The 27,138-nt window shown below is 47.5% G+C and overlaps 1 protein-coding gene across 3 annotated transcripts in view; it reads left to right on the forward strand.

The window, feature by feature from the left end:
* The window catches only part of CPPED1 (calcineurin like phosphoesterase domain containing 1), a 111,166-nt gene that overhangs the window by 58,836 nt on the left and 25,192 nt on the right, over nt 1-27,138 (forward strand). For 2 of the 3 annotated variants that reach the window (XM_043560508.1, XM_043560509.1), the window contains exon 3: nt 9,904-10,326. The exons of the other annotated variant lie outside the window; for it this stretch is intronic. In XM_043560508.1, the coding sequence (XP_043416443.1) occupies nt 9,904-10,326 (423 nt within the window). The remainder of the gene's footprint in view (nt 1-9,903; nt 10,327-27,138) is intronic. 3 annotated transcript variants of the gene reach the window in all.

The following is a 27,138-nucleotide window of genomic DNA, read 5'->3' on the forward strand; positions in this document are numbered from 1 at the left end:
AAGGGGGGGAAAGAAAGAAAAGCCTCTTTATGCTTTACCTTTGAAGTAATACAGCTCCCTTCAAATTAAACGTTTGTCAAGAATCATGTCATTTCAGAGCTGTTGAAGCGGGTGGTGAGTAAAATGCAAAACTTTTCATGCTCTTGCAAAGCGTCGGGGGCACTTGAGCTGGTAAGCAAATAACACCATCCTGTTTCAGGAGTAGTTTTGAAACAGGCAAGTTTTGTATTGGGCAGGGATTTCAGCAGGTGCCTCTTGCGTAGGATGCCACATCCATCCGGTGCACCATCGCAAGGGTGATATGAGGGTCAGGTGGGATGAGGAGTAAGAAGACGAGGCCAAGCCTCTGAAACTTTGAGTAGTTTGCGATTCCGTGAAGTGAGCAATTTGACGGGCTGGTGACCCGGCTGGGAAAGCTCATGACCTGGCTGTGAGAACGGATTGCAAAGAGGCACCCATGGGCCATCGCAGGCCTCCGAGAGGTAAGCTACAACCAGAGCAGAAGAAACGTGGTCTTGCCTTTTCTATGATGCAGGAACGATAGGTAAAGAGGGATTTAAGAAGAGGGCAGCGGGTCAGCTCTCCTGGGAAGGGCCTGTGTACTGTATGCAGTTACTGGGGGTTAGGATTTTCATATAAGAATTTGAGAGGAAGCATTTTAGCCTGTAATAGGCACATGCCGCCACCCAATGCAGCTTCACAGAGTTCACTGCAAGCTGTGCCTTTAATTACCTCAAGTTTGCTACAGCTCTGTTAGGGAAAGAGACTTTAGGGATAGAGGAATGGTGCATGTGCGTGCGTGTGTGCATGTGTGCGTGCGTGCGTGCGTGTATGTGCGCGCGTGCGTGCGCGCGTGTGTGTGTGTGTAGAAGTTGGATTGCAGCTGGATGGGGAAGTTGCTGAACCTTCTTTCCTTCTCAGAAAGCCTGGACTGAAGAGGAAGGGTTCTGAGGTTGCTCAGCCGAGAACCCACCACTGGGATTAGGGAGAGGAGGGAGGAAGGGGGGGTGTTCTGTGCGTATCCCACTGTCTTGTTAATTTCTGCATTCAGCCGATCCCAAATTAGACCAAATTCATATATATCTCCCAAGTGTCTTCACCAAGAAAATGCTACTGGAGACTGCTGCTCACTGCACTGCCCAGCCTTGGTGCCATGTGAAATACTAGGCAGATTCAAGCCCCTGAGAGCTGGGGCAGGCCAACAAGACTGTGCAGGTGTGAAGGGATCTGACCGCATACAGCAGCCATTTTCCAGACAGGTATTTCTTGCCCATCACAGACTAGTTCATCTGCCTCCCCTACACTGGCCTAGGCTGGGGAAATCATTTGTTCTTAAGTAACTGCTCGGAGTGTGCTTATTCGAGCGCCATATTGATTTTGTTCTTTTCACCGCCGCTGGTATTGAACTGGAAGTCCACTCTAGATCCTGCCGAATGAATAGCCCATTTCATCATCGTACTGTTTCTGTGCTTGCTAAAGTTGTCCTGCTATTTAATTTAAATTTTCCTGACAGTGGTTGAGTACATTAGCATCAGCTCTCGTTTGAGTTCTTGTGCCTACAGGGACCAGGGAATAGAGAAGTCTCATTTTCTTTAAGCAGCACCCTTTCGTGTCGATTTGCTACAGAGAACATTGGTTTGCTTGTTGAAAAAAAAGAAGAAAGTCGTCTTACTAAAACAGTAAATAGATTCATAACACCGTTGAAATCTATTCGCAGCATCTGTTATTTAGACAGCCTCCACAGAGGAGAGGAAACGTTTTGAAGGTCTCAGAGGTGGATGGTTTTCATCAGTAGTTTTCTGGTGGATTTTTCCCATCACTGTGTTTGCTGGCCAGGTTTGGGATGGTTGAAGGGGAATAGAAACACACAGGTTGGCTGTTCATTTCTTGTTCTGTTCTTTTCTGTAGCCAGGTTTTGCACTCTGGGGCTTTGAGGCAGCTTCTGTTCTCCTTTCTCCCCAGAGGAGAAGACAAAATATGTTTATCGTGGTGTTTTGTGGTTAGCAGGTAAGCACTCAAGGTTTGTGGTGTCTACCCGCACTTCTGGTAGAGATGTGCTCTCAGTAGAGCACAGTGTTATTTTCCCTTCAGAAGGTGGAGCCCTCATCCAGTGTTGAATTTTAGAAGTTCTGTCTGTATTCGGGATATTAATGCCTTATATGATACATGATTGGCAAATATTTTCTCCAGCTTTATGTTGCACAAGAGTTTTAAAAATTGTCATGAAGTCCATTTTTTTTTTCCTTTTGTTGCCTGTATCCATATTAGTACTTCAAGTTTTATATTGAAAAAGAGCATTTGATTTTTACCTTGAATCTTTTTCTTCCCCAGTCTTTTTCCTGTCAGTAAATGATATGACCTCCCAGTTGCTGAAATGCCAGGAATTATTTTTAAGCCCTTCTTCTCCTTCTCGTAACTCATACAACAAGGACTTCCATTGTTTCTACCCGCTAAATATCTTTCAAATATTTCTATTTATACCTCTCATTCTTCATTGCTAGTATATATATAATTAATTTTTGTATACTGACCTTGATTCCAATAACCAAGCTAATCCCCCCCCCTTATTAATCTAGAAACCTTTTTTTAACAATAAATTCTTTGGAGTTTTCTATAGAGACAGTCATGTCTTCTGAAAATAGACAGTTTTATTTTCTCTTTTCCAGTCTGTTGGAGAAGAGAAAATATTTCTTTTTTGTGGCTTTACTGCCCTGGCCAGAACTTCCAGCATGATGTTGTATAGAAATGGCAAGACCAGACACCTGTGCTGTGTTCTCAGTCAGGGGGGGAGAGTGTTCAGTCTTTTACCTTTAAGTATGGCATTAGCTACAGGTTTTTTGTAGCTGTGCTTTATCTAGTTAAGGACATTTACTTCTCTTCCAAGTCTTCCAAGAGATTTTATCAAGCAGTATATTTTAAGTCTATTTGCAAAGAAAGAAGATAATGATCTCTGCCTTAATGAGTAATGACAGTAAAAGTTACACATTCCATGGTACCACATCGTATCAAAAATTCAAACTTAATGGGGCCCCTGGGTGGTTCAGTTGGTGCATGTCCCACTCTTGATTTTGGCTCAGGTCATGATCTCATGGTTTATGGGTTCGAGCCCTCCATCACGCTCCACACTGACAGTGCCGAGGCTGCTTGGGATTCTCTTTGTGTCTCTCTCAAAATAAATAAGTAAACTTAAAAAAATTCAAAGGTAATGAATGACATAAATACTTTATAATTATCTTTATAATGTTTTCTACCTCCTGGTTTTATTTTAACTACTTGCATTTAAAAATTTTTTTTTAAATGTATTTTAAGCACATCACAGGTTTCCACGCTGCCCTCGTCAGTCCCAACCAGAGTTCTCAGTTAGCAGGTGTGTGCTGACATCGGGGTCCCTGTTCTCTCGGTACCCCCTTTTCAGCAGGTGCCCCTCATCCGCCGTGGAGACTCGTCTGGAACAGTCCTCCTCCTGTCTTCTTTTCGTTTTTTCTTCAAGTGTAATCGACATCGTGTTATATCAGTGTCAAGTGTATAATATAACGATTCAAAAATTCTGTGCGTTCCTTGGTGCTCTTCGCAGTACCTGTGCTCTCAGTCCCTTCGTCTCCTTCACCCGGCCCTGCAGCCCCCTCCCCCCACAACCGTCAGTTCTTTATATTTAAGGATCTTGTTTTTTGTTTGTTTCTTTTTCCTTTGTTTGTTCACTTGTTTTCCTAAATCCCACAAATGGGTGAAATCATACGGTATTTGTCTTTCTCTGACTTATTTCCCTGAGCGTAATACTCTCCAGCTCCATCCACCTTGTTGCAAATGGCAAGATCTCGTTGTTTTTTATGGCTAATAATCCATTTTTATATACATACCACATCTTCTTTGTCCATTTGTCAGTTGATACATGTGGTTGCTTTCATATCTTGGTTACTTAAATGACTCTCCGGAATATCTTTTTGAATTAGTGTTTCTGTTTGCTTTGAATAAAAACCCAGTAGCACAATGACTGGATCAGGTAGTATTTCTGTTTTTAAGAACCTCTATTTTTTGAAGAACCTCCATCCCGTTTTCCACAATGGCCACACCAGTTTGCATTCCCACCAGCGCCGTAAGGGGATTCCTTTTTCTCCACATCCTCGCCAATACTTGTTATTTCTTGTCTTTTGATTTTAGCCTTTCTGACAAGTGTAAAGTGGAAGCTTCATTGTAGCTGGTTTGTATTTCTGTGACGATGAGTACTCTTGAGCATCTTTTCCTGTGTTGGCCATCTGTATGTCTTCTTGTGAAGAGTGTCTGTTCAGGTCCTCTCCTCATTTTGAATTGGATTATCTGGGTTTTTTGGTGTTGACTAATTTGGACATTAACCCCTTTATCAGATATATCATTTGCAGCTATTTTCTCCCATTCAGTAGGTTGCCTTTTTGTTTTATTGATGGTTTCCTTCACTGTGCAAAAGGTTTTTTTTTTTTTTTTATTTTCATGTGGTCCCAATAGTTTAATTTTGCTTTCTGTGTCCCTTGCCTCAGAAGACATATCTAGAAAAATGTTTCTATGGCCAATGAATGTCAAAGAAATTACTGCCTTTGCTCTCTTCCAGGATTTTTCTGGTTTCAGGTCTTACATTTAGTTCTTTAATCCATTTGAGGTTTATTTTTGTATTTGGTGTAAGCGGTCCAGTTCCATTCTTTTGCGTGTAGTTGTCCCGTTTTCCCAACACCTGGTGTAGAAGAGACTGTCTTTTTCCCACTGGATATTCTTTGCTCCTTTGTCATAGATTAATTGACCATATAAGTGTGGGCTTATTTCTAGGCTTTCTATTCTGTTCCATTAATCTGTATGTCCGTTTTTGTGCCAGTTCCATACTGTGTTGACTACTGCAGCTTTGTAATATAACTTCACTTTGGGGTTGTGATACCTTCAGCTTTGCTGTTATTTCTCAAGATTGCTTTGGCTCTTCAAGGTCTTTGGTGGTTCTATAGAAATTTTAGGATTATTTGTTCTAGTTCTGTGACGTTCACACAACCAAATGGAAAGATACTCCATTCCCATGGTTTGGAATAACAAATATGGTTAAAGCGTCCATACTACTCAGAGCAATCTGCAGATTTGATGCAGTCCCCAACAAAATAGCAACGTTTTTCACAGAACTAGAACAAATAATCCTAACATTTTTTTAAACATTTTTTTTTCAACGTTTATTTATTTTTGGGACAGAGAGAGACAGAGCATGAACGGGGGAGGGGCAGAGAGAGAGGGAGACACAGAATCCAAAGCAGGCTCCAGGCTCCGAGCCATCAGCCCAGAGCCTGACGTGGGGCTCGAACTCACGGACCGCAAGATCGTGACCTGGCTGAAGTCGGACGCTTAACCGACTGCGCCACCCAGGCGCCCCCCTAACATTTTTTTAATGTTTTTTTTTTTTTTATTCTACTTTTGAGAGAAAGAGAGAGAGCGGTGTGCATGGCGGAGGGGCAGAGAGAGGGAGACACAGAATGTGAAGCAGGCTCCAGGCTCTGAGCTGTCAGCACAGAGCCCGATGCGGGACTCAAACTCATGGACCGCGAAATCATGACCTGAGTTGCAGTCAGCCACTTAACCGACTGAGCCACCCAGGTGCCCAAATAATCCTAAAATTTTAATGGAGATTTCCTTCTTTCTTCTCAGTCATTTCTTACGATTTTTCTTCCTTCTTCAAAGTCTCTTCTTCCCTTTCCCTGCGTCCCTTTCTATCCTTCCTGTGAAGTGCACAGCCCTGATTGATCCATAAGAAACTCATGGAAACTCGGTGTCCTTGGCCAGAGTAACATTTTTTTGTTCCTGATGCTTGTGAGGTTTGGCTTTGGGCTTTGCTATTAATAATATGACTTCTTTAGGAAGTACTACCTTCTTTTCAGATACACTAGCAGCTATGTTAATAATACTAAGGGGTTATTGATGTCCTGACCCTAAAGACATTCTGGTACACACAGAAGAAAGCATGTTGAAAATAATGCAAATGTTTTCCTTAAGCTTGTTGGCTTTTTGTAATCGAGAAGTTACTCCATCGCTTCTAAATTCTTACCTAAAAATTCTTTCTATCCCTGGGGAATGTTTTCTTTCCTTCAGAAATGATTTATTGATGGCTGTGTGCACACTGTGAGTCACTGGTCAAAAAGGGAGAATTCAGTACATTCGGGTGTTGGGGTAGAGGGAAGACAGCCAGTGCTTTTGCATCCCTGTTTGTACAAACTCTGAAAATCGTGGTCTTGGTACGAATCCTTACGCTTGCCCTCTGAGGTGTGGAGGTCACCATCTTCATTTCATACACGATGAGACCAAGGCTCAGAGGAACCAAGTGACTCACCCAAGGCCACATGGCTTGTGAAAGGCAAGAGTCAAGGACCAAACCGAGGTGCCCTAGACCCCACCTTCATACTGTGCCTCCACGTGAGGAGTATAGAAGGTTCTGGAAAAGCTTCATGAGAGAGGCTCATATTTGACTGAAGGGATCCAGGGAAGATGGGTTTCTTGTTTTTTTGTTTTTGTTTTTTTTTTAGCAGTTTATTGGGCATATTTGTGGTTTTCTCTAAAGCAGGATCCCTCCGAAGTTTGGAAACAAACATCCTATTACCGTGTCTAATTCACAGCTCTTCACTATAGATGGCTTGTAGGCAGGGTCTCCTTTCCTCGTTTTGACTAAGCCTTTCTTTTAGGTGCTTTTTTTGTGTATGGTCATTAGCTGATCAAATGTCATTTGTGTCAGTATGTGAAGGGTCGTGATGAAATGCCTTTTGAAAATCACGAATGGGAGACACTCTGCATCCCAGTGCATTATAAAGTCCTTGTCCTACGGATCAGGACGGCTGAGAGAAGTCACCCTGGAAGCTAGGATCTTAGTTCGTGACCAAGATACTGTAATCAGAGGCAGCACTCTGAGCTGGAGCCCCAAGTTCAAATCCTGACTCCCCCACTAGTTGTCAAACCAAATTAATGTGAGTACAGCCCTTAAAACAGTGCCTGATGCATATAGTAAGTGCCAGATAAGTATCCCCAAGTCTGCATGAATGGAAAGAAGAGAACATTCGTGGTGGCTTTGGGGTTTTTAGGAAACCGGTTGAGGAAGGATTGGCGCTGGTTGATGGAGTTCCTTTGAAATGGTTTATCACGTTCAAGATCATAAAGGAGTCATCCTCCCTGTTTGTTGAGGTAGGAAAAGAACTAAACAATGGGGTCTTAGAGGGGGTTATGTATAGTCAACACAGATGTCCACAGTCCAGGTTTAGCCAAACAAGCAATGTCAGTCCCTTTAAACCAGGAGCCCCAGTGCCAGTCCACAAGAGCGAGGAGGCAGACACTGGTTGTAAGCTAATGCCCAGCACCACCAAGGGAGGGCCTTCCTGGTCCCTGGTGCCAGGCAGGACCTGCTTCTCCCCTGAAGAACTCCTCCTGTGGCAGTCAGCCAGCTCACCTCTTCCCCAAACCAATTCCCCTCATCCCAGAAATTGGGACTCCTTCAAAATGCAGCTGCTTGACTGGGATGCAGCTGACAAAATATAGCTCCTGGATCTTCTTTAAACCTTAGGATCCTGGAACTAAAATCACCTTTAAAAAAAAAAACAAAAAACACTTTTCTTTCTTTAAATAAAAATGGAAACTAGTATATGTAAGCTTGGAAAAAAGGAAGGAAGGAAGGAAGGAAGGAAGGAAGGAAGGAAGGAAGGAAGGAAGGAAGGAACTTTTAAAATGTAGTATAAAGGATTTTAAACTGAATGTGGAAGTCTCCCTCCCTCACTACTTCTGTTTCCCAGATTTAACTAGAGTTAATAGTTTTCTTTACGTCTTTGGAGAAGTTTCGTCCACCATATGTGAATATGTGTTAACCTTTTAAAAATTGACATGTGACTTTTTCCTCCATGTGTTTACCTTTTTAACTTAATATATTAATGATCTTCCTGTTGCGTCATTGTAGATCTGCCTCTTTATTTACTTTTTATTTATTTTATTAGAATGAATTATAAAGCTATTTCAGTGAGATAGGGAAATTCTGAACTCTTACCCATCCCAACAACATCGCTAAAATTAAATGCACACCAAACTTGGCACAGTCACAAGGAGAAACGGAACAGGTGACAGTTACAGTGGAGACTTAACCAAGTCTCTGAAAGTGACACGGATCAGCAGGCCAAAAGCAAGGAGTCATGAATGGCACCGGAGATTCGAATCACACCTTGACCACGTTTGGTGGCAATGCGCGGAGCTCCATATTCCACAGTTAGAGAATGCACATTCTTTCCAAGCTCACACGGGAGACTGAGAAAAACTGGCATCTATTCGGCTGTAAAGGAAATCTTGGTACTGCTAATTTCTTGTAGTTGGAACTTCTGAAACGTTTTTCTCTCTTGCCTCTATTTCTCTCCCGAGTCTGTTTCTTCCCATTCCTGCGTCACGCCTGCCTATTTTATGGCCCTCTAGCCTGAATTCCTCTCTGCCTTTGGTCCTCCTTCTTAGCTGCAGTCACTTTGTAGAGATTCTTTTGCCTGCTTTTAAATTCATCACGGACACAGAATGTCGGGTATAGTTTTTGTCTGCTCATGGCAAGGTTTTTCAGGTGCATTTTCGCCATCCCTGGGGAAGCTGGCCGCTGTTTTCTCTCATTGTTTTCCTTACGCATAGTATTGGAGTGTGTTCCTCAGGACGAACATGGTGCAGGAATTCTGTCGTTCACCCGCTTTGCCTTTCTCAGTAACGCTTCACAACATGTGATACGGATGGTGTGCGCCTATCATCTGCTGGATCGCTTGTCTGACTCCCCTGTTGGGAGGGAAAGATTCGTGTCTCTTTGGCTCACGGCCTGCCCCGGTAATGAAATCGGTGCCTTACACATAGTACTCAATAAATATTTGTTGAATGAATTAGCACAGAGGGGCTCAGGAAACCAAACCTAACAAAAACAACCAAAACCAGATCCAGAATGGCATTGGTCATTTCAAATCCTGTTCATTAAAGTATTAATAATTATGACAGGAAGTGGGAAAACCAGGAATGTGAAGGAGGGTTCCCACTTACTTGACAGCTCTCTGTCCAAATCATCATCTCCATACTGAATCCTGGGTGCCTGGGGTAGGACGGAGTGAAACACACTTAATATTTAAGACATCGAGGGGTGCCCAGGTGGCTCAGTTGGCTAAGCGTTCAACTTCGGCTCAGGTCCTATCTCACAGTTTGTGAGTTCAAGCCCCACATCCAGCTCTGTACTGACAGCTCACAGTGTGGAGCCTGCTTCGGATTCTGTGTCTCCCTTTTCTCTCTGCCCCGCCCCTGCACGCACTCTGTCTCTCTCTCAAAAATAAACGAACGTCAAAAACTTTTTAAAAAGACATTGAGCCCGTGCCCTTATTCACACTATTAGTAGGATATAAAGTACCTCTTCCCCTGTATGGGGCATGGGGGAGGGGGGTTTGGCCAAATGCACAGGCCATTTGATCTGTAAGAATTTTTCCGGTACAAGTGCTCACACAGTCTGCAAGGCCACGCGTACGGTAAGAATAACTTTAAGTAGCAGTTGGTTTGGGACTAGTTTTCAAAGCGTGTGCACACACAGTAGGGGCACACGTGATGATCCATTGAGAGAGGACAGAAAAGCCACAACTGTTTTTCATCTAAATAAGAGAAATTAAGCCTTACTAATATTTAATATTAGAATAACTCTGTATCATCTCCCAGTCAGCAACATTGGGGCAGACGGCCGCTTAGACTCTGAATTTCCGCAGCGCCCTGAGGGAAGCGGGCCAGAGGTCCCGCCTCACTTGTTGATTTGCTTCTAACATACCATTTGCGGTTTCACGCACCTGGTTGCGTGTATTTCTAGATCGTACTCTCTTGTGTCAGTAAATGCATGAACCGCCACGGCCGTTTCAGACGTGACCCTCACTCTTGCAGGGACGCCCTGGCGGAAGGAGCAGACCGCGGACTTGCAGCGGGTGCTGGCCCGCCTGGACAGCGACATCCCGCTGGTGCTCGTCAGTGGCAACCACGACTTGGGCAACGCCCCCACGCCCGAGACCGTGGCAGAGTTCCAGCGGACCTGGGGGGACGACTACTTCAGCTTCTGGGTCGGGGGTGTCCTGTGCCTCGTGCTCAACTCCCAGTTCTGGTACGATGCCTCCCGGTGCCCCGCCTTGAAGCAGGCGCAGGACCAGTGGCTGGACCAGCAGCTGAGCGTCGCGGGCCAGCGCGAGTGCCAGCACGCCATCGTCTTCCAGCACATCCCACTCTTCCTCCAGAGCATCGACGAGGACGACGACTACTTCAACCTCACCAAGTCTGTGCGCAGGGAGGTGGCTGACAAGCTCGTCCGAGCAGGTAGCGCCCTGGACCCCGGGGGCTGGTGGGGAGGGCCATCTAGAGAGGAGGCTTCCAGATCCTTCTTCCACCTCACCCCACCCCCACCCCCCCGCAGCCTGGCAAAGCAGAGAGAGGATGGGGCTTTGGACAGAACTGGGTTCTGACCCCAGCTCCACCACTCACTGGACTTATGGCCTTGGACAAGCTGCCTGGCCTTCCAGCCTTGGTGTCCTCATCTGTCAAGTGGGAGTAGCAGAAGGAGGTCTCTCATAGGGTGGGTGTGAGGATTAAAGGAGAAGGGGCCTGTAAAGCATTCCAGTTGCCCCTGGCCTGCCAAGTAGTGAGGTTGTGGCAGCTGTTGGCAGCTGAGGTTGGGGGTCCTGCAGGTGTGGGGTTATTGGGGTTGGACAGGGTCTGAGTGTGGCTGTACTGACCCAGGGAGAAGGGATGATGCCAGCGTCATCTTTTCTCATATCTCTGTGAAGCACGAACTTGCCCAACGGCAGGTGATCTTCAAGAGCCAGGCTTTACCGGTGTTGGATGTAACCCCGGGGAGTCCTGGGACGTGGGTGTCCTGGAGCCTCATCACTTTTCCTAGAACAGGGACTAAACTCTCCCCCAGATTGAGGAGACAGGAATGTATTTAGTCAGATTTAACCTGCTATAAATGTTTGGCGAATCATGTATTTAACACATGCGTGTGCACACACACACGCACACACACACCGTGAAGCCCTCAGACGGCCTACTGGTCCGCACACTTCCTTCTCTCCTCCCTGCAGCACCTGTAGTGTTTCTGTCCTGTGAAATGGGTCGTCCCAAGCCGATTCCCTGCATGACCAGTGACTTGGCAGGATTCCGGTTTTGACAACTGTTGGGTCTCTTGTTTTGGTTTTAATGCCTCCTTTCAGATCTTTCCAGAGTGTACTTTGTCAAATGCTTCTAAAATTTGAATACATCACTTGTTTGTTAGGAGGTAGGGAGAGGGAGGTGGCGGCCTGACCCCATAGCAAACGTTCATTTAAAAAAACAAAATTTCTTACACTCTTCTTTTCATCTTCGAGCATTTAAATGTGTTCGCATTTACTTGTTAAATGTACAATAGGCCCTTCTGTATTTTTGAGACATTTCACAAAAGGCTCGCATAATTGGAGACATTATCCAACTGTTCCATGGAGATGAAGTTGGAAAACTTCTATTGAGGCCTTTGAAATTTCATGCCATGCTTGAGTTGGTGCAGAAAACCATTTTGATGACAAGGAAATGAAGTGTCAAGATGGCATCAGCACCACCGTGGAGACTATTTTGTAACAGAGAATAATGTCAGAGAGAACATTTAATGCCAGAGAAGTGATTCCTTTCATATCACATGTTAAATGATGTAAATGCCATCCCCGTGGCCGCTCTTTGTTCCCTGTCAACCACGTTCTTGAGCAGCGTGTGCACGTGTGGCCCACCGGCACCCCCCCGATGTTGAGACCTGTAGGCATTTATAAAGAGAGAGCCCACGGCTCTAACCAGGCAGCCTCCGGGGAGGCCTCCTGCCCACCCACTAGGAGCCCTGGAAGGTGGCAGGGTACTTGGGATGCGCCAGCCACCGCCCCCTCGGGCCTGCGGCCCCACAAGCTTTCAGCACACCCCCAGCTGGTCCGGGTCTTAGAGGTGGGCTCCACTTGCCCCGGCTCACAGGGGTTGGGGTCTACCACCAGAATGCCCATCGATTGATGCAAGGCCCGGCTGAAACCCTCCCCTCCGCCCCGATGGCACAGTCTCTTCCCGTGGGCAGAACGACGTGGGAAGCCACGTTCCAGTCAGGAGCTCGCTTGCTAAGCGTGAGACTGAGCAGAGGAACTAGTCTTACTCCAGCCTTAATGGCGTCAGGCTCTGGAACACTGCCGGGTCCATCTCCAGTAGGGCCGCGTGGCCCAGAAGACTCCGGTATTTCCAGTGCCTTAACATTTCTCTAGACTGTCCACCCTTTGAGGCCACCATCTGGGCCATAGTGGCAGCTCTCCAGCCCTCCACCCTTCTGGCCCCCCTCAGCTCCGGGGCAAAGCCAGCTCCCCACTCTTCCCCGTTGTCTCTGACTCTCCCGTTTCACCTGGCCAGCTACTCCCCTTCAGCACCTTCTGCGTGAGGTGCCCCCAGCCCTGCCCTGGGTTCTTCCTCAGCTCTCCTTGATCTCAGCAGACTCGTTTGTGTTGACTTATCTCAGTCACCTGCTAGACTCGGCTCCTTGAGTGTGGGGGTGCTCTTGTGCTCATCTCTGCATTCAGGACGCCTGGCTCAGGTCAGTTCCTAGTCAGTGCCTCATCCGTGTTTGTAGAGTGAACGAGGGACTGACACAGCCCATTTATTTGGTTAGCACCCACTGTATGCTGGCCACAGAGACCAGGGCCGTGCTGTCGTGGAGCTCCTGGGCATAGAGCTTTTCAAGGTGCGTTCCAAGGATCAAGCATATGTCCAAGCCTTTCGTTTCTGCGTGAAGTCCTCCCTTGATGCTGGCTTTCCAGGTTCATAGAGCAGCCAATTTCTCTCTTCCCACGTGGCCCCCCACTGTTCACACCAGGCACCTTCACGTATGAGATGGAGTCCTGTTGGCCACTGGCGTTAGGAACTTCACCTAAGCCTGCTTAACCAGGGAAAAGCAGAGAGACAGGTGTCCTTCCTGCTGTCACCTGTCAGTTTTAGTGGCTTACCAAGCCTGGCCCTTTCCTTTGTAGCCTTCCACACACACAGCAAACCAAGGGCAATGTCAAGAAGAGATCCAGGCCGGATGTAGACCCAGCTCGGTGGCGGGCTGAGGGATCTGCTTAGGGTGAAAGCATGAGTAGGTTGGCTTTCCTAGGGAATGTGTGCACCCATGACTCACGATCCCAGAGATCGCTCAGCTGACAGCAGTGTAATTCTTGGACTCCTTTGGGAAAGCCAGAGTTCAAGTGACATTTCATAAGATTCATTAACTTCAAGACCGTGATCAAATTGGGGGTGATGCTGCTGTTTAATGCTGCCTCCAGCTTTTCCCCCACAGCAATATTATTCCCTCGTGCTATTCCAGTCTCCTTTATCTCCCTGAGTTAAAATGCCGGTACTCAAAAATATGTCAAAAGCTCATCAGAATATCAGGGTAGCTTTTAATTATGATAATTGTGTTGTTATAAAATATCCTTTTAAAGAGCACATCCCTCCTCAAACCACCATGGAGGTAAAACCCAGCTTCCTCCCAGCAAGCTTAATGAATAATTCTGAATCATTGTGTGGGATGAATAAATGATTTAATAACGAACATCAACAATCATCTCTCATTGTTGCATTAATTTTTCAAACGGGATGAGGTAAATGAGGAGGAGGGGTGTTACTATACAATGGGCCACCGTGTGTGTTGGGATGCGTTCTATGAATCCAAGCCTGCGAGCCTCCCCGCTCAGGTTTCCCTAGAAACGGATGCATTCTGTTTCTCCTTTTGAAGCTCAGTGAAAAACCTTCTTTGTGTGGTACAAAAGCATCGTCAACAGCCAGTGCAAATAAACAGTTATCAGGGCAGGACAGACGCACAGATGGGGAGCTGCACCCGTTATTTTCGGTCTTCCTTTGTACTGCCTGAGGATAATCAATTTCCTCACATCCACGGGATGTAGAAATTGGTTTTCCCCTTAATTCACCTGATACCTGGTTGAGTTGCAAAGACAGATAGTAGATAATGAAATCGTGGTTGAACGCAGCCACTGTCTCTGTCCCTCATGCCTTTTTCAGCAAAAGGTTAATTTGTGACCTAGTTAATACGGATTCCAATTTAAGAACTCAATCTTAAAAAACAAAAGTCTGGCTCTTTTAACTGACCTCGTCTCCCTTGATGTCTCGATACCTTTTTTTTTTTTTTTTCCATTCTCAACATAGAGATGAGAACTGTGTAGTAGGGAGCCCAGAGCGAATTTGGCAATTACGAAACATTCCAGTAAGTTGATCTTTCCTGCAAAAGTTAATGAGTAATTTCACAGAAATAGTTTCATCTCCAGTATTTATTCCTTTAAAAAAAAAAACTGGAGAGAGAAAGAGATCTTAGCCCATAATTATCATTTGAAAATTTCAAAGTTTGAAAGAACAAAATGGTCGGGTTTCCAGGGTCCACTTTGTAGGAAAAATAAAACGTCTGATTCTACTCTGATGTCCTTCTGAGTTGTATTGAGATTATTTGTTTATGTCCTGATTCCTCCAAAAATGGAATCCCAGCTTTATTCACCTCTGTAAGCCCAGCCTGTCAGGCCAAAACTGTCATGTGGTTGCCCTGTCAATAAACAAATATTGGCTAAGTGGAATGGAATTAGATTTGATTCACATACTTATCAGCAGAATCATAGATAATGTGGATACTACCTGTGGATCAGTGTTGGCGAACTGAGCTTTGGATGGGAAATGTATCACGTAAAGCGGGGTCTTGGTGAACTTTTTCTGCCAAGGGGCACACAGTAAACACTTTGGGCTGTGGTCTCCGTGGCAACCGCAGAGCTCTGCCTTTGTAGCCTGGAAGCAGTAACAGACATACATAAGCAAATGAGCGTGGCCGTTTTCCAGCACAACTCTACTTACAAAAGCCAGGTGTGAGCTGGCGGGTCGTACTTTTCCCCGCCGTTGGCTCAGAGAAATCTTCCTGCCCTGCCCTCAGACCGTGTCCACACCGTGCGTGCGTCTAATTCCAGCATGCTTCTGGTGACCCCACCGCGGCAGCTGCCTGACCTGCTGAAGGGTCCGCCCAGAGCGAGCCTCAGGTTCCTCCATGGAGGACACACCCAGGTGAGGCATGCCCTGTTGGAGGTCCCTGTGGGAAGTGACGTGGGGGCACTTAAGTCCAACGCTTGGGTGTTTATTTTAACATGTGTTTGAAAAAATACATAAGTAGCTCTTCAAGTTAAAAATCATCAGTAGTAGCACCAGTAGCATGCGGGTAGGGCCGAACTCGTGGAGGTGGTGTAGGGAGAGCAGGTGCGCACCAGCGGGAGCGATGGGGCCATATCACAGCACAGGGCGGCAGACAAGCTTGGGTTTCAAACAGACCCGGATTCAGATCCTTTGGTGGCACTCCCCAGCTGCATGGCCTCACATGAGCTGCCCAACATCCTTCTGCCTTAGTTTTCTCACTTGTCAAATGGGGGCTCTGGTCCCAGCCTCATAGGGTTGGTGGGAGCACCAGATTGAAGTGACGCGGGGACACAGTATGTGCTCCACGAAGGGCTGTGTGTCATGAGATGACCCTGGACCCCACCGCGAGCCCACAGCCGGCAAATTTGCTTGACGCAGGGTCTGGCTTTATCCATAGGCGGTGCCTCTCGCCCTGGGATGCCGGCGGGAGGGGCAGGGTCTCCTCGAGAGGGCGTGTGCGAGAATCTCCCCTCGAGGAGAGGCATGTGCCAACGTGACTTTGTAAGTGGCGAAAGAAAGCAATTAGCAACTCTTCTTCTAATACAAACTACGGGAAGTGAAGCTAGACAGAAAGTTTCTTAGCTCCTAGGATGTGCGGGAAGATGGACCGTGTCTCAAGGAGTGTGAGATTTTTCAGTGCGGCTAAGGAATACTTGCTATGTTTGCTTTTATCAGAGGCAGGGAAGCCCTCAACTAGATGGAAAAATTCCTTTGGAATTTAGTGATAGAATTTGACTCCCCGTTACTTTTTCTAAACCAGTTGATGCGTTGCTAGAGACACCTGTGAACACACGATGTCATAGGCAGGTTTTTCTGAATCTAGCAAATGTGTCCACAAGACAATGGCAGCCATCTCACAATGCCCTTTGTTTAAAATGCATTTTAAGGGGCGCCTGGGTGGCTCAATCGTTTGAGCGTCCAGCTTCGGCTCAGGTCATGGTTTCACGGTTCGTGAGTTTGAGCCCGCGTCCGGCTCTGTGCTGGTAGCTGCTTTGTATTCTGTCTCCTTCCCTCCCTCTCTCTTTCTCTCTCAAAAATAAACATTTACAAAATAAAAAAAATAAATAAAATGTATTTTAAAAAACGATCCTAGTGGTTGTTTTCTTAACCAACTCTTGGGGTACCTGGGTGTCTCAGTTGGTTTAAGTTTAGGTGTACGACTTTGGCTCAGGTCATGATCTCACGGTTGGTGAGTTTGAGCCCCACGTCCGTGCCGACGGTTCAGGGCCTGGAGCCTGCTTCAAATTCTGTCTATCTCGCTCTTTGCCCCTCCCCCCACTGGCACTTTCTCTCTCTCTCAAAAATGAATGAACATTTTTTTTTTTAATTTTTTTTTAATGTTTATTTATTTTTGAGATGGAGAGAAACAGAGCATGAACAGGGGAGGGTCAGAGAGAGGGAGACACAGAATCGGAAGCAGGCTCCAGGCTCTGAGCTGTCAGCACAGAGCCCGACGCGGGGCTCGAACTCACGGACAGTGAGATCATGACCTGAGCCGAAGTCGGACGCTCAACCAACTGAGCCACCCAGGTGCCCCGAATGAACATTTTTTAAAAAGTTTCACCAGCTCTCAAGTGAGAACGTATCACCTATCCTTTTTTCAGCATCGGTAGAATCCAGAGTTTCTGGGGGCCTAGCAGCTTGAGGAATTTTACCCTCTTTAAGTTATATTTGGTCTTGAATTCATTTTCCCAGGTTGGATCTGTTTTCTGTTTTGATCAGTGCACCCTAAACCATCATGCTTTAGTCACTGGATGTCTGCACGTCGTTCACGCTAAACCTAGATAAGAGCCCAACTGCCGAAGCTGCATCTGGTGCCACAGGATGGGTTTCGTTTCTCACTGTGGAGGTATCCTTAACAGTTGGGCTAATTAAAGTCGAAATCAAGTCCTGGCTGTAAATATTTATAAATTGAGAATCTGGCATGTGTAACTGTGTGCTGGTTTCCAGGGCTAAGTCAACATTTACTCATTCAACAAGTAGCAGGGGCCCGGGGCTAGGCACCGTGGAGGGTAATGAACATGACAGACCGCGGTTCCTTCTGCGGCATGGTGGGTCCCTCTCAAGCTAAAAATGATAAAATCCTATCGAAGAACCCCATCCATCGTGGTCTTTCAGAAACGAGGCACAAGTGCATGGGAAGCAGCAGCGACTGTTTAAGTTTATGAAATCAAAACACTGTCTCTTCTCTTTTTAGGTCATTTAAAAAAAAATAGCAATTAATGTCATTTTCACACGAGCAGTGGGATTCCTTTGTGAAACTGAAATATCCCTAGTTTAGCTAAACACTCTGACTTCCCATACTGGTTCTGGGAAGGTACTTTTTAGGTACTGGACTCACTTTCCTTTAAGAGGTATTTGTCCCCACCGTGGCCAACAATATAAGTGAACATTTAGAATACTGTTATTTAAAATAAGCTAGAGATTGCTTTGTTTTTGTTTTTCTGTGTTTTTTTAAATTTTTTTTCAACGTTTTTTATTTATTTTTGGGACAGAGAGAGACAGAGCATGAACGGGGGAGGGGCAGAGAGAGAGGGAGACACAGAATCAGAAGCAGGCTCCAGGCTCTGAGCCCTCAGCCCAGAGCCCGACGCGGGGCTAGAACTCACGGACCGCAAGATCGTGACCTGGCTGAAGTCGGACGCTTAACCGACTGCGCCACCCAGGCGCCCCTGTTTTTCTGTTTTTGTTTTTGTGTTCTCATTTTGCTTAACAAAAACATTTGCATGTTGGTGATTGATTTAGAGGTGAAAGAATGGCACCCCTTTGGATAACAACGCCGAGGACCCTGTGACCTGTCCTTAGTACAGGTGGGCGAGCTGAGCACACACAGAGGCTGTCTGGCTTCTGAGTCATCTTTAAATTTAAATTACAGACACATGAGAGGAAGGAGAGGCCCTTCTCTCTGGTGTTTGTCTTACACAGAGCACTACCCTGTGCCGCACTGGGAGCCTCGGAAAGGAGCTCCCTGCAGTAACGTTGCCCAGGGGACATGTCCAGGGCAGGTGCGATGCTACCTTAGCTACAAACCTCCTGCTGGGTCACCCTGCCTGGGTGCGGCCTTGCGGCTTGTGCTTGTGTCTCTCTTGGGGGGCTGGAGTCTCGCTCCCTCCCAGATGCCAGTGAAGACACCTAGTAGAGCAGCTTTTCTGCTGAGAAAGGGAGAGGATGAACAAGCTTCCTGAGAGCCATGGGTCATGTTCCATCTTTTTTCTTTTTTTTAATCTTTATTTTATTTTTGAGAGAGAGCATGAGCAGGGGAAGGGCAGACAGACAGGGAGACACAAAATCGGAAGCAGGTTCCAGGCTTGGAGCTGTCAGCACAGAGCCCAGTGCAGGGCTTGAACCCACGAACGGTGAGATCGTGACCTGAGCCGAAGTCGGACGTTTAACCGACTGAGCCACCCAGGCACCCTGGGTCACGTTCAGTTTTACACTGATGGTATCGTCAGTGGCCATGCTCATTGTCACCACAGCCCGCACAACAGCCCCGCAAGGTGTCCGTGTTCTGTCTCTGCCACTGACGGGCAGACTTGAGTCCAGGAGGTGGAATCACCTGTCCCGGTCACAGAGCTGTGAAGCAGGTAGTACTATGTCAGGTTTTTGTGGGCATCAGATAAGATAATCCAGTTCCCTGACACAGTGTCTGGCTCCCGGCGGGTGCTCAGTCACAAAAGTGCCGTTGGTGTTACCCGTCTTACTGCCGTTAACATCATTACCCTGAGGATACTGTGAGTGACTTCACGTTCGGTAAAGGGAAGCGTAGGGAATGTATCTTCTCCTTTCCACAAGGTCGCACCCCTGCCCACTGCTGGCTTGCTGGAGTATTGCCAGAGTCGGGACCCCAGACTTTCTAACCATGTTAGGCACCGTGCTACTCCTCTGCCCACCACACTGGAGTCCCATGTCCCCGCGACAGCCCCTGATGTGCCACCAGTGGGTGCTAGAAACCGCAGGGTAACCAACCTTCTTAGTACTAGTTTTATTTCATAAGCTATTTACAGCACAATTAACATTACATTCGTGTCATAGTAATTACCACTCACTAAATATTACAGCACAGTTCTATGAGTGCATGTCAACAGTACAGGTCCCGCTGCTCTGGTTTTATAGACAAGAAAAGAGAGAGACACAGCTGGGAAGTGGCCGAGCTGGGCACCTGCCCCAGCGCTCTGACCTCTTAGCCATGCTGCTGTCGGCGTAACGAGCAGAGTGCGCATCGGGCACAGGTGTTGACGGCAAGAAAGCAAGGCGCCAGGCCAGCTTGTGCTGGGGCCTGCCCACCTGCTCACCCCCACTTCCACTCTGCACCTGCCCTTCTGCGGGGGCTAACCCAGGAAGGAGCTGGTCCGCCTCAACAGGGAGGCTTGGAGCTGCACCGTCTGAGGGGTCCGTGGAGCGAGGTTCCGGGGAGTCCATCCCGGGTGTGAGGTGCCCCTCCGGCCTCGGCAAGCAGCGGTCGTTCTTCCAGAGTGAGCTTCTCAGCTCGTCCTTTGACCTTGAGCATGTGAATTATGCCTTCTGCAGACAAAACAGGGAGGGGTCCGTGCCACCCCTGTACCCTGGCTGGCTCCCTTGGGATACAAGTCCAGGGAGGCCCTTAGCTGAGGATCATGGCTACCAGAAAAAGCTCACTTAAAAAATGGGGACGCGGGGCGCCTGGGTGGCGCAGTCGGTTAAGCGTCCGACTTCAGCCAGGTCACGATCTCGCGGTCCGTGAGTTCGAGCCCCGCGTCGGGCTCTGGGCTGATGGCTCAGAGCCTGGAGCCTGTTTCTGATTCTGTGTCTCCCTCTCTCTCTGCCCCTCCCCTGTTCATGCTCTGTCTCTCTCTGTCCCAAAAATAAATAAACGTTGAAAAAAAAAAATTTAAAAAAAAAAAAAATGGGGACGGTAGGTGCCTGGGTGGCTCAGTCAGTTAGGCATCTGACTTGGTTTTAGCTCAGGTCATGATCTCATGGTTGTGAGATGGAGCCCCGAGTTGGGCTCCACACTGAGTGTAGAATCTGCTTGGGGTTCTCTGTCTCTCTCTCTCTCCCTCTGCCCTTCCCTACTTCGTGCGCATATGTATTCTCTCTCAAAATAAGTAAGCAGACTTAAAAAATTGTTAAAAATGTGGGGAATGTAGGTCTTAGAAAATTGTGATGAAATAAAGGTTGATTTGAGACATTATTTTGCAAAAAGAGACAAATCATGGCAATCCATTTTACTTTAGCTTGTGTTTGCTAAACTGTTGTTTGTTGTTGCAAACGTGCACCAACTCTTGGAATGCATAAGGAATGAATCAAGTGTAGACTTGGTTTCCTTGGTCTGAATAGACTGAAATAATTGTTCGACAGCATCCTGCTTTTGACAGCAGAGGGTCCTTTTTGCATGAGAGAAAAATAATTACAGGTTTCATCAGTTTTCCTAAGGGTCTGATTCTGAATCCTCAGTAATCTGATTATTGCCCTTCTCAGGAACTCCCGTGTGTACATGTGTGTATGTTTCTTCTGCCACAGCCTTACGTGTTGATGACTTCCCCTCTCCCGATTCTGGCAGTTCCCCGTGTCACTTTCATTGGCTTTATGAAGTCCCCTGTCTTTAGTATGATTTGTGATTCAACACAGAGGTGCCTCTGCCAGGGTGCACAGCTTGGGCATTGTTTGTTTTGTTTTCGTAGGGGCTTGGTTCATAAACAGTCTATTCATTAGCATTTTCTTGTTATTAAGAAATTCTTTCTTGGGGCTCCTGGGCAGCTCAGTCGGTTAAGTGTCCCATTCTTGGTTTCGGCTTAGGTCATGATCTCCCTGTAATTATATAATTGTAATTTGTTCGTTCTTAAAAACTGTGAAAGCAGACATTACAAGATGTTAATATTTGTTATCTGTGGGTGGTGGTAATATAAATGTTACATTATTTTTTGTACTCATCTGAATCTTCTAAGTTTTTCCAAAAAATGAAAAAAGAATTACAAGATTCCCTGTAGTGGCATAGGGATTGGAAAGCTCAGTCTAAGGGGAAAAGGGAAGGAAGCAGAGGATTACAGTCAGTGTAGACATCTTAGAGGGGACTTCATGACGCATTGGGCGTTTGTTTCTAATATTTAAATTCCTCTCTCCATAAACTGCATTTGAAGCTGTGTAAATACTTTGCCTGCTATTATTGGATAGGGGCATGATTTCCCATAACACTGTGAGAATTGTGTCACCCCTATTGCCTTGGATAGCCTCCACATCAGGGACATTTCTTCCCTCTTTCGTTCTTCTTTTCATTCCTAACAACCTTTACTTCATGGCTGTGTCTTCATGAAATCGCTCCATCAAACGTTTGCTTTGATGGGAACATCCATTCAGTTCAGAAGATTTTGGAGGTTGCCTACTGTATGCCAAGCTCATGTGTCATGACAAAGACTGCTTTTTGTGTGTTTGATCCATCTACCTAGAAGCATTGTGATCAAGGTTTAAAAAAAGGTGTTTTAACCTTGTCAAAGTCACTGACTCTCTGGCCAAACATACCCATTCCTTAAAGGTAAAGGCAGGTGCCTCTGGTGTAGCTTGTGGCCATCAAAGGGGACTTGGGCTATAATTGTATGAAGATTATATAATTATAATTTTTTCATTCTTGAAAACTGTGCAAGTGGATGTTACAAGATGTTAATATTTGTTATCCGTGGGTGGTGGGAATATAAAGGTTGCATTATTTTTTGTACTCATCTGAATTTTCTCAGTTTTTCCAAAAACGAAAAAAGAATTAAAAGATTCCCTGTAGTGGTATCTAGATCGGGGTTAGCAGACTGTTTCTGTAAATGGCCAGATAGTACATATTTTAGGCTTTGCGGGCCAACAGGCAAAATTAAGAGTATTACATAGATGGTTAAATAAACCTACCTATAGGCATTTAAAAGGCTAAGAGCATTCTTGATTCCCACACCTTATAAGAAAACAGTCCCTGAGCTGTAGTTTCACAACCCCTGGTCCAGGTACTTAAGATCAGTCACCATTGACTCTTACATTAATAAGGATAATAGTTGCAGAGCCATCAGTTTGTTTCAAAAAATTATGCCACTTAGCACTTTCCACATTTAATCTTAAATGTGAAAAGCTTAAAATCTGAGGGAGGAAAAGATTTCCTTTCTTTGTTTTTGACTGACCATGTTTTGAGTCTTTTATTGACACACTCTGCCTCTGATGTGTGTTATCTGTTTCTCACTTCCAAATTGCCTCTGAGTTGTCATACAGACGTGGCCTGAGGTTACTGAGCCACCTTCCCCCTCCTCTGTGCCACTGCGCTGCCTTGGGTCCACGCGTCGGTCCTACTGAATGCATGATGCTTGAGAAAGCAATTTCGCGAGCCGGAGAAAGGATGTCAGGAAGGTCACTGACAAAATAGTGCTCTAATGGAGTCCCACCCTATCAAGGAACCATCCTGGGACCTGTTGGAGAACAAGTGAAGTCTATTATTTTGTAAGAGTTTCCAAAGGCTAGTTTATATAGTGTTTGAAAGTGGATTATTGGTCACCCCAAAAGGAGAGTTACTGTCCTAAAACGTATAGGGTAGTGTTAGTTCCTTTTGGCTGTTATGGGAAAGTCCCAACTCGCCCAGTGCAGAGAGTAAGGAAGTTTCTTATCTCATGTCAATAGAAGGCTGGGCATGGTTCAGGCTCTCAGCCAGGCCAACTCGGGGACCAGGATCTTGCTTTGATTCTGCTTGCTGCCCCCCACCCACCACTCCACGCAGCCTTTTCCTCCGATTGAACTTTCTCAGATGGCTGCCATAGTTCTGGACTTGACATTCAGAAGTGGGAGGGGGCTTCTGAGAAGAAGCAGAACCTTTCCCAGGACCCCGGCAGATCTCTTCCCACAGCTTCATACCCAGACCTGGGCCACAGACCAATTCCAAGCTCATCACTTAGTGGCTGTAGGAGGACATTTACCACCGCGGCCGTGACCTTGGCTCTGGGAGGAAGCCCATGAGCTCCTGGAGGAGGATGTTTCCCGGAACAAAATCAGGATTTTTTTCCACCAAAGAGAAAAAGGGAGGGGCATGGTATTAAAAGGTGGCCAGCCGCGCCTCCTGTGGCAAGGAAGAAAGGACCCACGTTCACACCTTATTTCAGGGACAGTGCCGAAAAGCGTTGTGTTTCCAGCGTGCAGTGAACCCTTGCTGAGGATTAAACCCATCATCTCTGAAACTCACAGCAACTCCATGAGGGATCTGTTGGCATCCCTTTTTGAAAATGGAGGAAATGGACATTCAGGGAGGTAAAGTAGCTTGTCATGTGGCATTTAAGTGACAAGACATGATTCCGAATCCATGCTAATTTCTCTGTCTCTGTCTTCCACCCTCTTGTTAGTAATAATCAGGCCTTCTTTGACGAGGAACACAGTAATTCTTTTGTAAGATCGGAAAATGCCGGAACTCTACTTCTCTGTAGGTAATACTGACAAAATGGGGAGTTTGGAATTTCTCCTCCAGGACACCTCCTAACACACAGCTTATGAGTTGCCTCAAGTTTCATATACTCATTCACCGTCCATCTGTCCAACAGTCATTTATAGAGCAGTAGTTCTATTCTCTTCCTTCTGAGGATGGGTATCCAGTTAAATAGATTTGCCCTCTGTCCTCACAGACCAGTAGGGGATACCAAGGTGGGAAGCAAGAACCCACAGGATGCAAGTAGAGGAATGTGTAAGAATCAGGAGGAAGGAGAATCAGCTTGTTTCAGCTGGGCCAGGATGCTTTCTTTCCTCAAGGAGCTGAGCAGGCAGGGGCTTGAAGGGTGAGAGCTCACCAGGCAGATGTGGGCAGGAAGGGGGCATTCAAACCACAGGACAGAGCGTGAGCTGAGCCCAGAGCCCCACAACAGCCTGGTGCGTGTGGACGCTGGCCTTGAAACCACTGGTGAGTAGAGCAGGACTCGAGATGTTTGGTGGTGTATAACAGGAGCGAGATCCGGACCGTCAGGTGTTAAAGAAGCACGGAAAGGTTTTGTGTCAGTCCGGTTTTGCATTTTAGAAAGAACAGCCTTGCTCGGTGTGTCCACGATGCACTTTTTTCTTTCCCAACCTGGATTTGTTCAGGATGCCAGCGGGACAGGCTGAAAATGCGCCTTGCCAGACCCCTCGACACCTAGTGTGACTGCTTGTCTCTGTCCTGGAATCTAGCCCCTGGGGCTTCCTGGACAGCTTTTGGCTGGCCCTTCTCTCTTCTTCCTGCCTGGAATGTGGACACAGGGTCTGGAAGCCCTGCAGCCATCATGCTGTCTTGAGGACAAAGCCATAAGCTGAGAATGGCAGAGCAGAAAAACAGAAGGAACCTGCAAACACAAACACAAAAACATATTTGGTGAAATCCTTGAGCGAAACTGTATGCACCCTGACCACCCGCCTCCTTTCTTTATGTGAGACGGATAAATACATCGTAAGTCCAAATGTACCTTTTACTTCTTCAAGCCGTTGTCGTCCTGACACATCTGGGGACAGAGAGGGGGGCGGCCAGGAAGGCAGGAAGACAAGGGGAACCAGCAGCCACAGAGACCGTCCTGGGGGTGCAGAGCCGAAAGCGCTGTGAGCGGACTCTAGCACAAAAGCAGTGGGACACATGGCCTGTGTCCATGGGGCAGGTGACTGCATGCCGGCCCGGGGAAGGTCACAAGAGGAGGAGCAGGTGTTGGGGGCGAAAGCATTGCGTGAGTCAAGTTTGCCCTTTGCTTGCAGGGACCTTGGGAAGAGGGAGCCTCGACTCGGTCCAACAACTGTCTGGGCTGGGAAATGGCTTGGAGTCGTCAGCAGCGGGGTCAGGTGGCTGAGGTCACATGGAGGCAGTGGTCGTCCCGAGGGAAGAGAAGGGCGTGGCCAGTTCCCCGGGGAAGACCACCAGGTAAAGGGCTCATGGAAAAGCTCACTCTTCTGGCACATGCCGTGCCGATCTGCCTGATGGCCACCTTTCTTTCTCTGGTCATTGACCCAGAAGCTGACTTTCCTGAGGCCCCCTCCCATCTCAGTGGCCGCCGCTCCCCTCCGAGACCTCCCGGTCTCGAGTCCAGGCTGGAGCACCTTTTCCCCAGCAAGTTTCATGCTCGACACCCTGCAGAGCCTCTCCATTCCACGGCTGGCTGCCACCTCTGTCTACCTCCCCCGAGTATTTTTGGATGGATTTCCAGTTTGATACATGAACATGCCATCAGTCAAAACAATCTTTTTAATGAGCCTCTTGTCCTGACAGCTGTGTTTAAGATAGGGCATGGAAGCCGGGTAATGGAAATCTAGAAAATTGTCCATTCTGGATTGAAACCTTAATGTGTGCCCCACACTCCCATCTCACCAGCCCACCATCTTCTTTTAAAAATAAAGAGGAAATTATGAATAGCGAAAAAAGATGTAATTTGTGCAAATGGAAAAAAAAAAGATCTTCTGATCAGATGTTTCGAGAAGGATGAGAGGAAGGTATAATTATTGAGCGCTGCCCGAGTCCGTCACATGCAGCTTCCTGCCATGCAGCCTTGGACACGGCTGTGAGTCTCTCTCGATCTTCCAAGTGGCCCTGGGGGTGGTCGATACTGGTTATGCCTTCCGAGTGACAAAACGGGAGGCTCAGAGAGGTCGGTGGGCAGGCTCCGCTCACACAGCCTGGTGATAGCAGTCTGAGGTTCAAGCCCACATCCCCCTGGCCCCTACCCCCAGCTGCCACTGCTTTTTTTTGGCAACCAAATATTAGTCTTAATAAAACGCAGCCCTCCTCTTGAGAATCCCACGCAGGTTTTGAATTGCCGCGTCGTCGGGAAGGGGAAAAATTAAATGGAAAAGCTGAGCACAGCCTCCCATGTGGGTAAACGGGAGGTGAGCCTGAATTTTGGAGGTGTATCGTGAATCCTCGAGTTCACGGCGGGAGGTGGGGCTACACCGCGACCCTCCTCCCTGGGCTTTGGATGTGGGGGCCGCCGGGCACCTGCAGACCGCGGGCTGCTCTCCGGCCTGGGTCGTGGTAGCTCAGGTGCCCCAAAGGCCGGGAAGGCTCGTGTCCTTGCGTAAGGGTGGGCAGGTCGGGTGCGGCGGTGGAAGCGGAAACGTCATGTCACAGACGGGAACCGGGCCCCTCTGGGTGTCTGCGTGATGACCAGCGGCTCTCTCCCCAGCTGCTCTTCTGCGGGGCTCTTGGATCCACTGCCAGCCTGGTTCTGCCGAAGATGCACAGCCCTCGGTGTCCTCGGGCCACTTCTCTCACCTTCCTGTAGTTTCAGTGAAGAAAAGCCTTGGGCGGGGAACACTGTCATTTCTGTTGATCATTACTGAGGCAAGGCAAGGAAAGTGTACTTTTGTTTTTTGTTTTTTTTTTATGGGAGTACATTTTTTCCAAAAGAAAGAAAAAAACCTCTTGTGGTTATAGGGCAGGGATGAGTTGGCCTTGAGTGAAGGTCATTTCAACAACTGGCCCTTCGTTCCCACTCAGTCCTCTTTGGGGAGAGGAGGCTGCAGGTCCGTCAGCCGAGCCACATGTTTCACGTCACGTGGAGCAGACATCTGGGCAAACGCCTGAGCGAACCAGATGTCGGCGAGTTACCTAGTGCCCCCAGGAGAGGGGGAGGCACGAATGGAGTCGTCACCCGCCGGCTGTGGCCGTTCACCCCCGTCTGTCCGCAGGCTGGGTCCCAGCTCCTGTAGGAGACGGTGCACCTCTCATCCCGGGCAGCACCGCTTGGCTTTGGTGCTCCATACGCCTGGGGGTCTGTCCCTGTGCCGGTGATCCTGCGGCACACGGGGCCAGGTGGGCTCTCCCCCGAGACCCGCCGCAGTGGCTGGGCGATGAGACTCCTTCCTCCCAGGAGCAGTGTGCTCCCAGGTCCTCCCGGGGCTCTCTGAGAAGCTGTGCTAACTCTCAGTTCCTCCGAGTACCTGCAGGGCCGAAGGGCGCTGAACCTGCCCGACCTCCCGCTT

The sequence above is a fragment of the Prionailurus bengalensis genome, chromosome E3 (assembly GCF_016509475.1).
Source record: "Prionailurus bengalensis isolate Pbe53 chromosome E3, Fcat_Pben_1.1_paternal_pri, whole genome shotgun sequence".
NCBI classification, from domain to species: domain Eukaryota; kingdom Metazoa; phylum Chordata; class Mammalia; order Carnivora; family Felidae; genus Prionailurus; species Prionailurus bengalensis.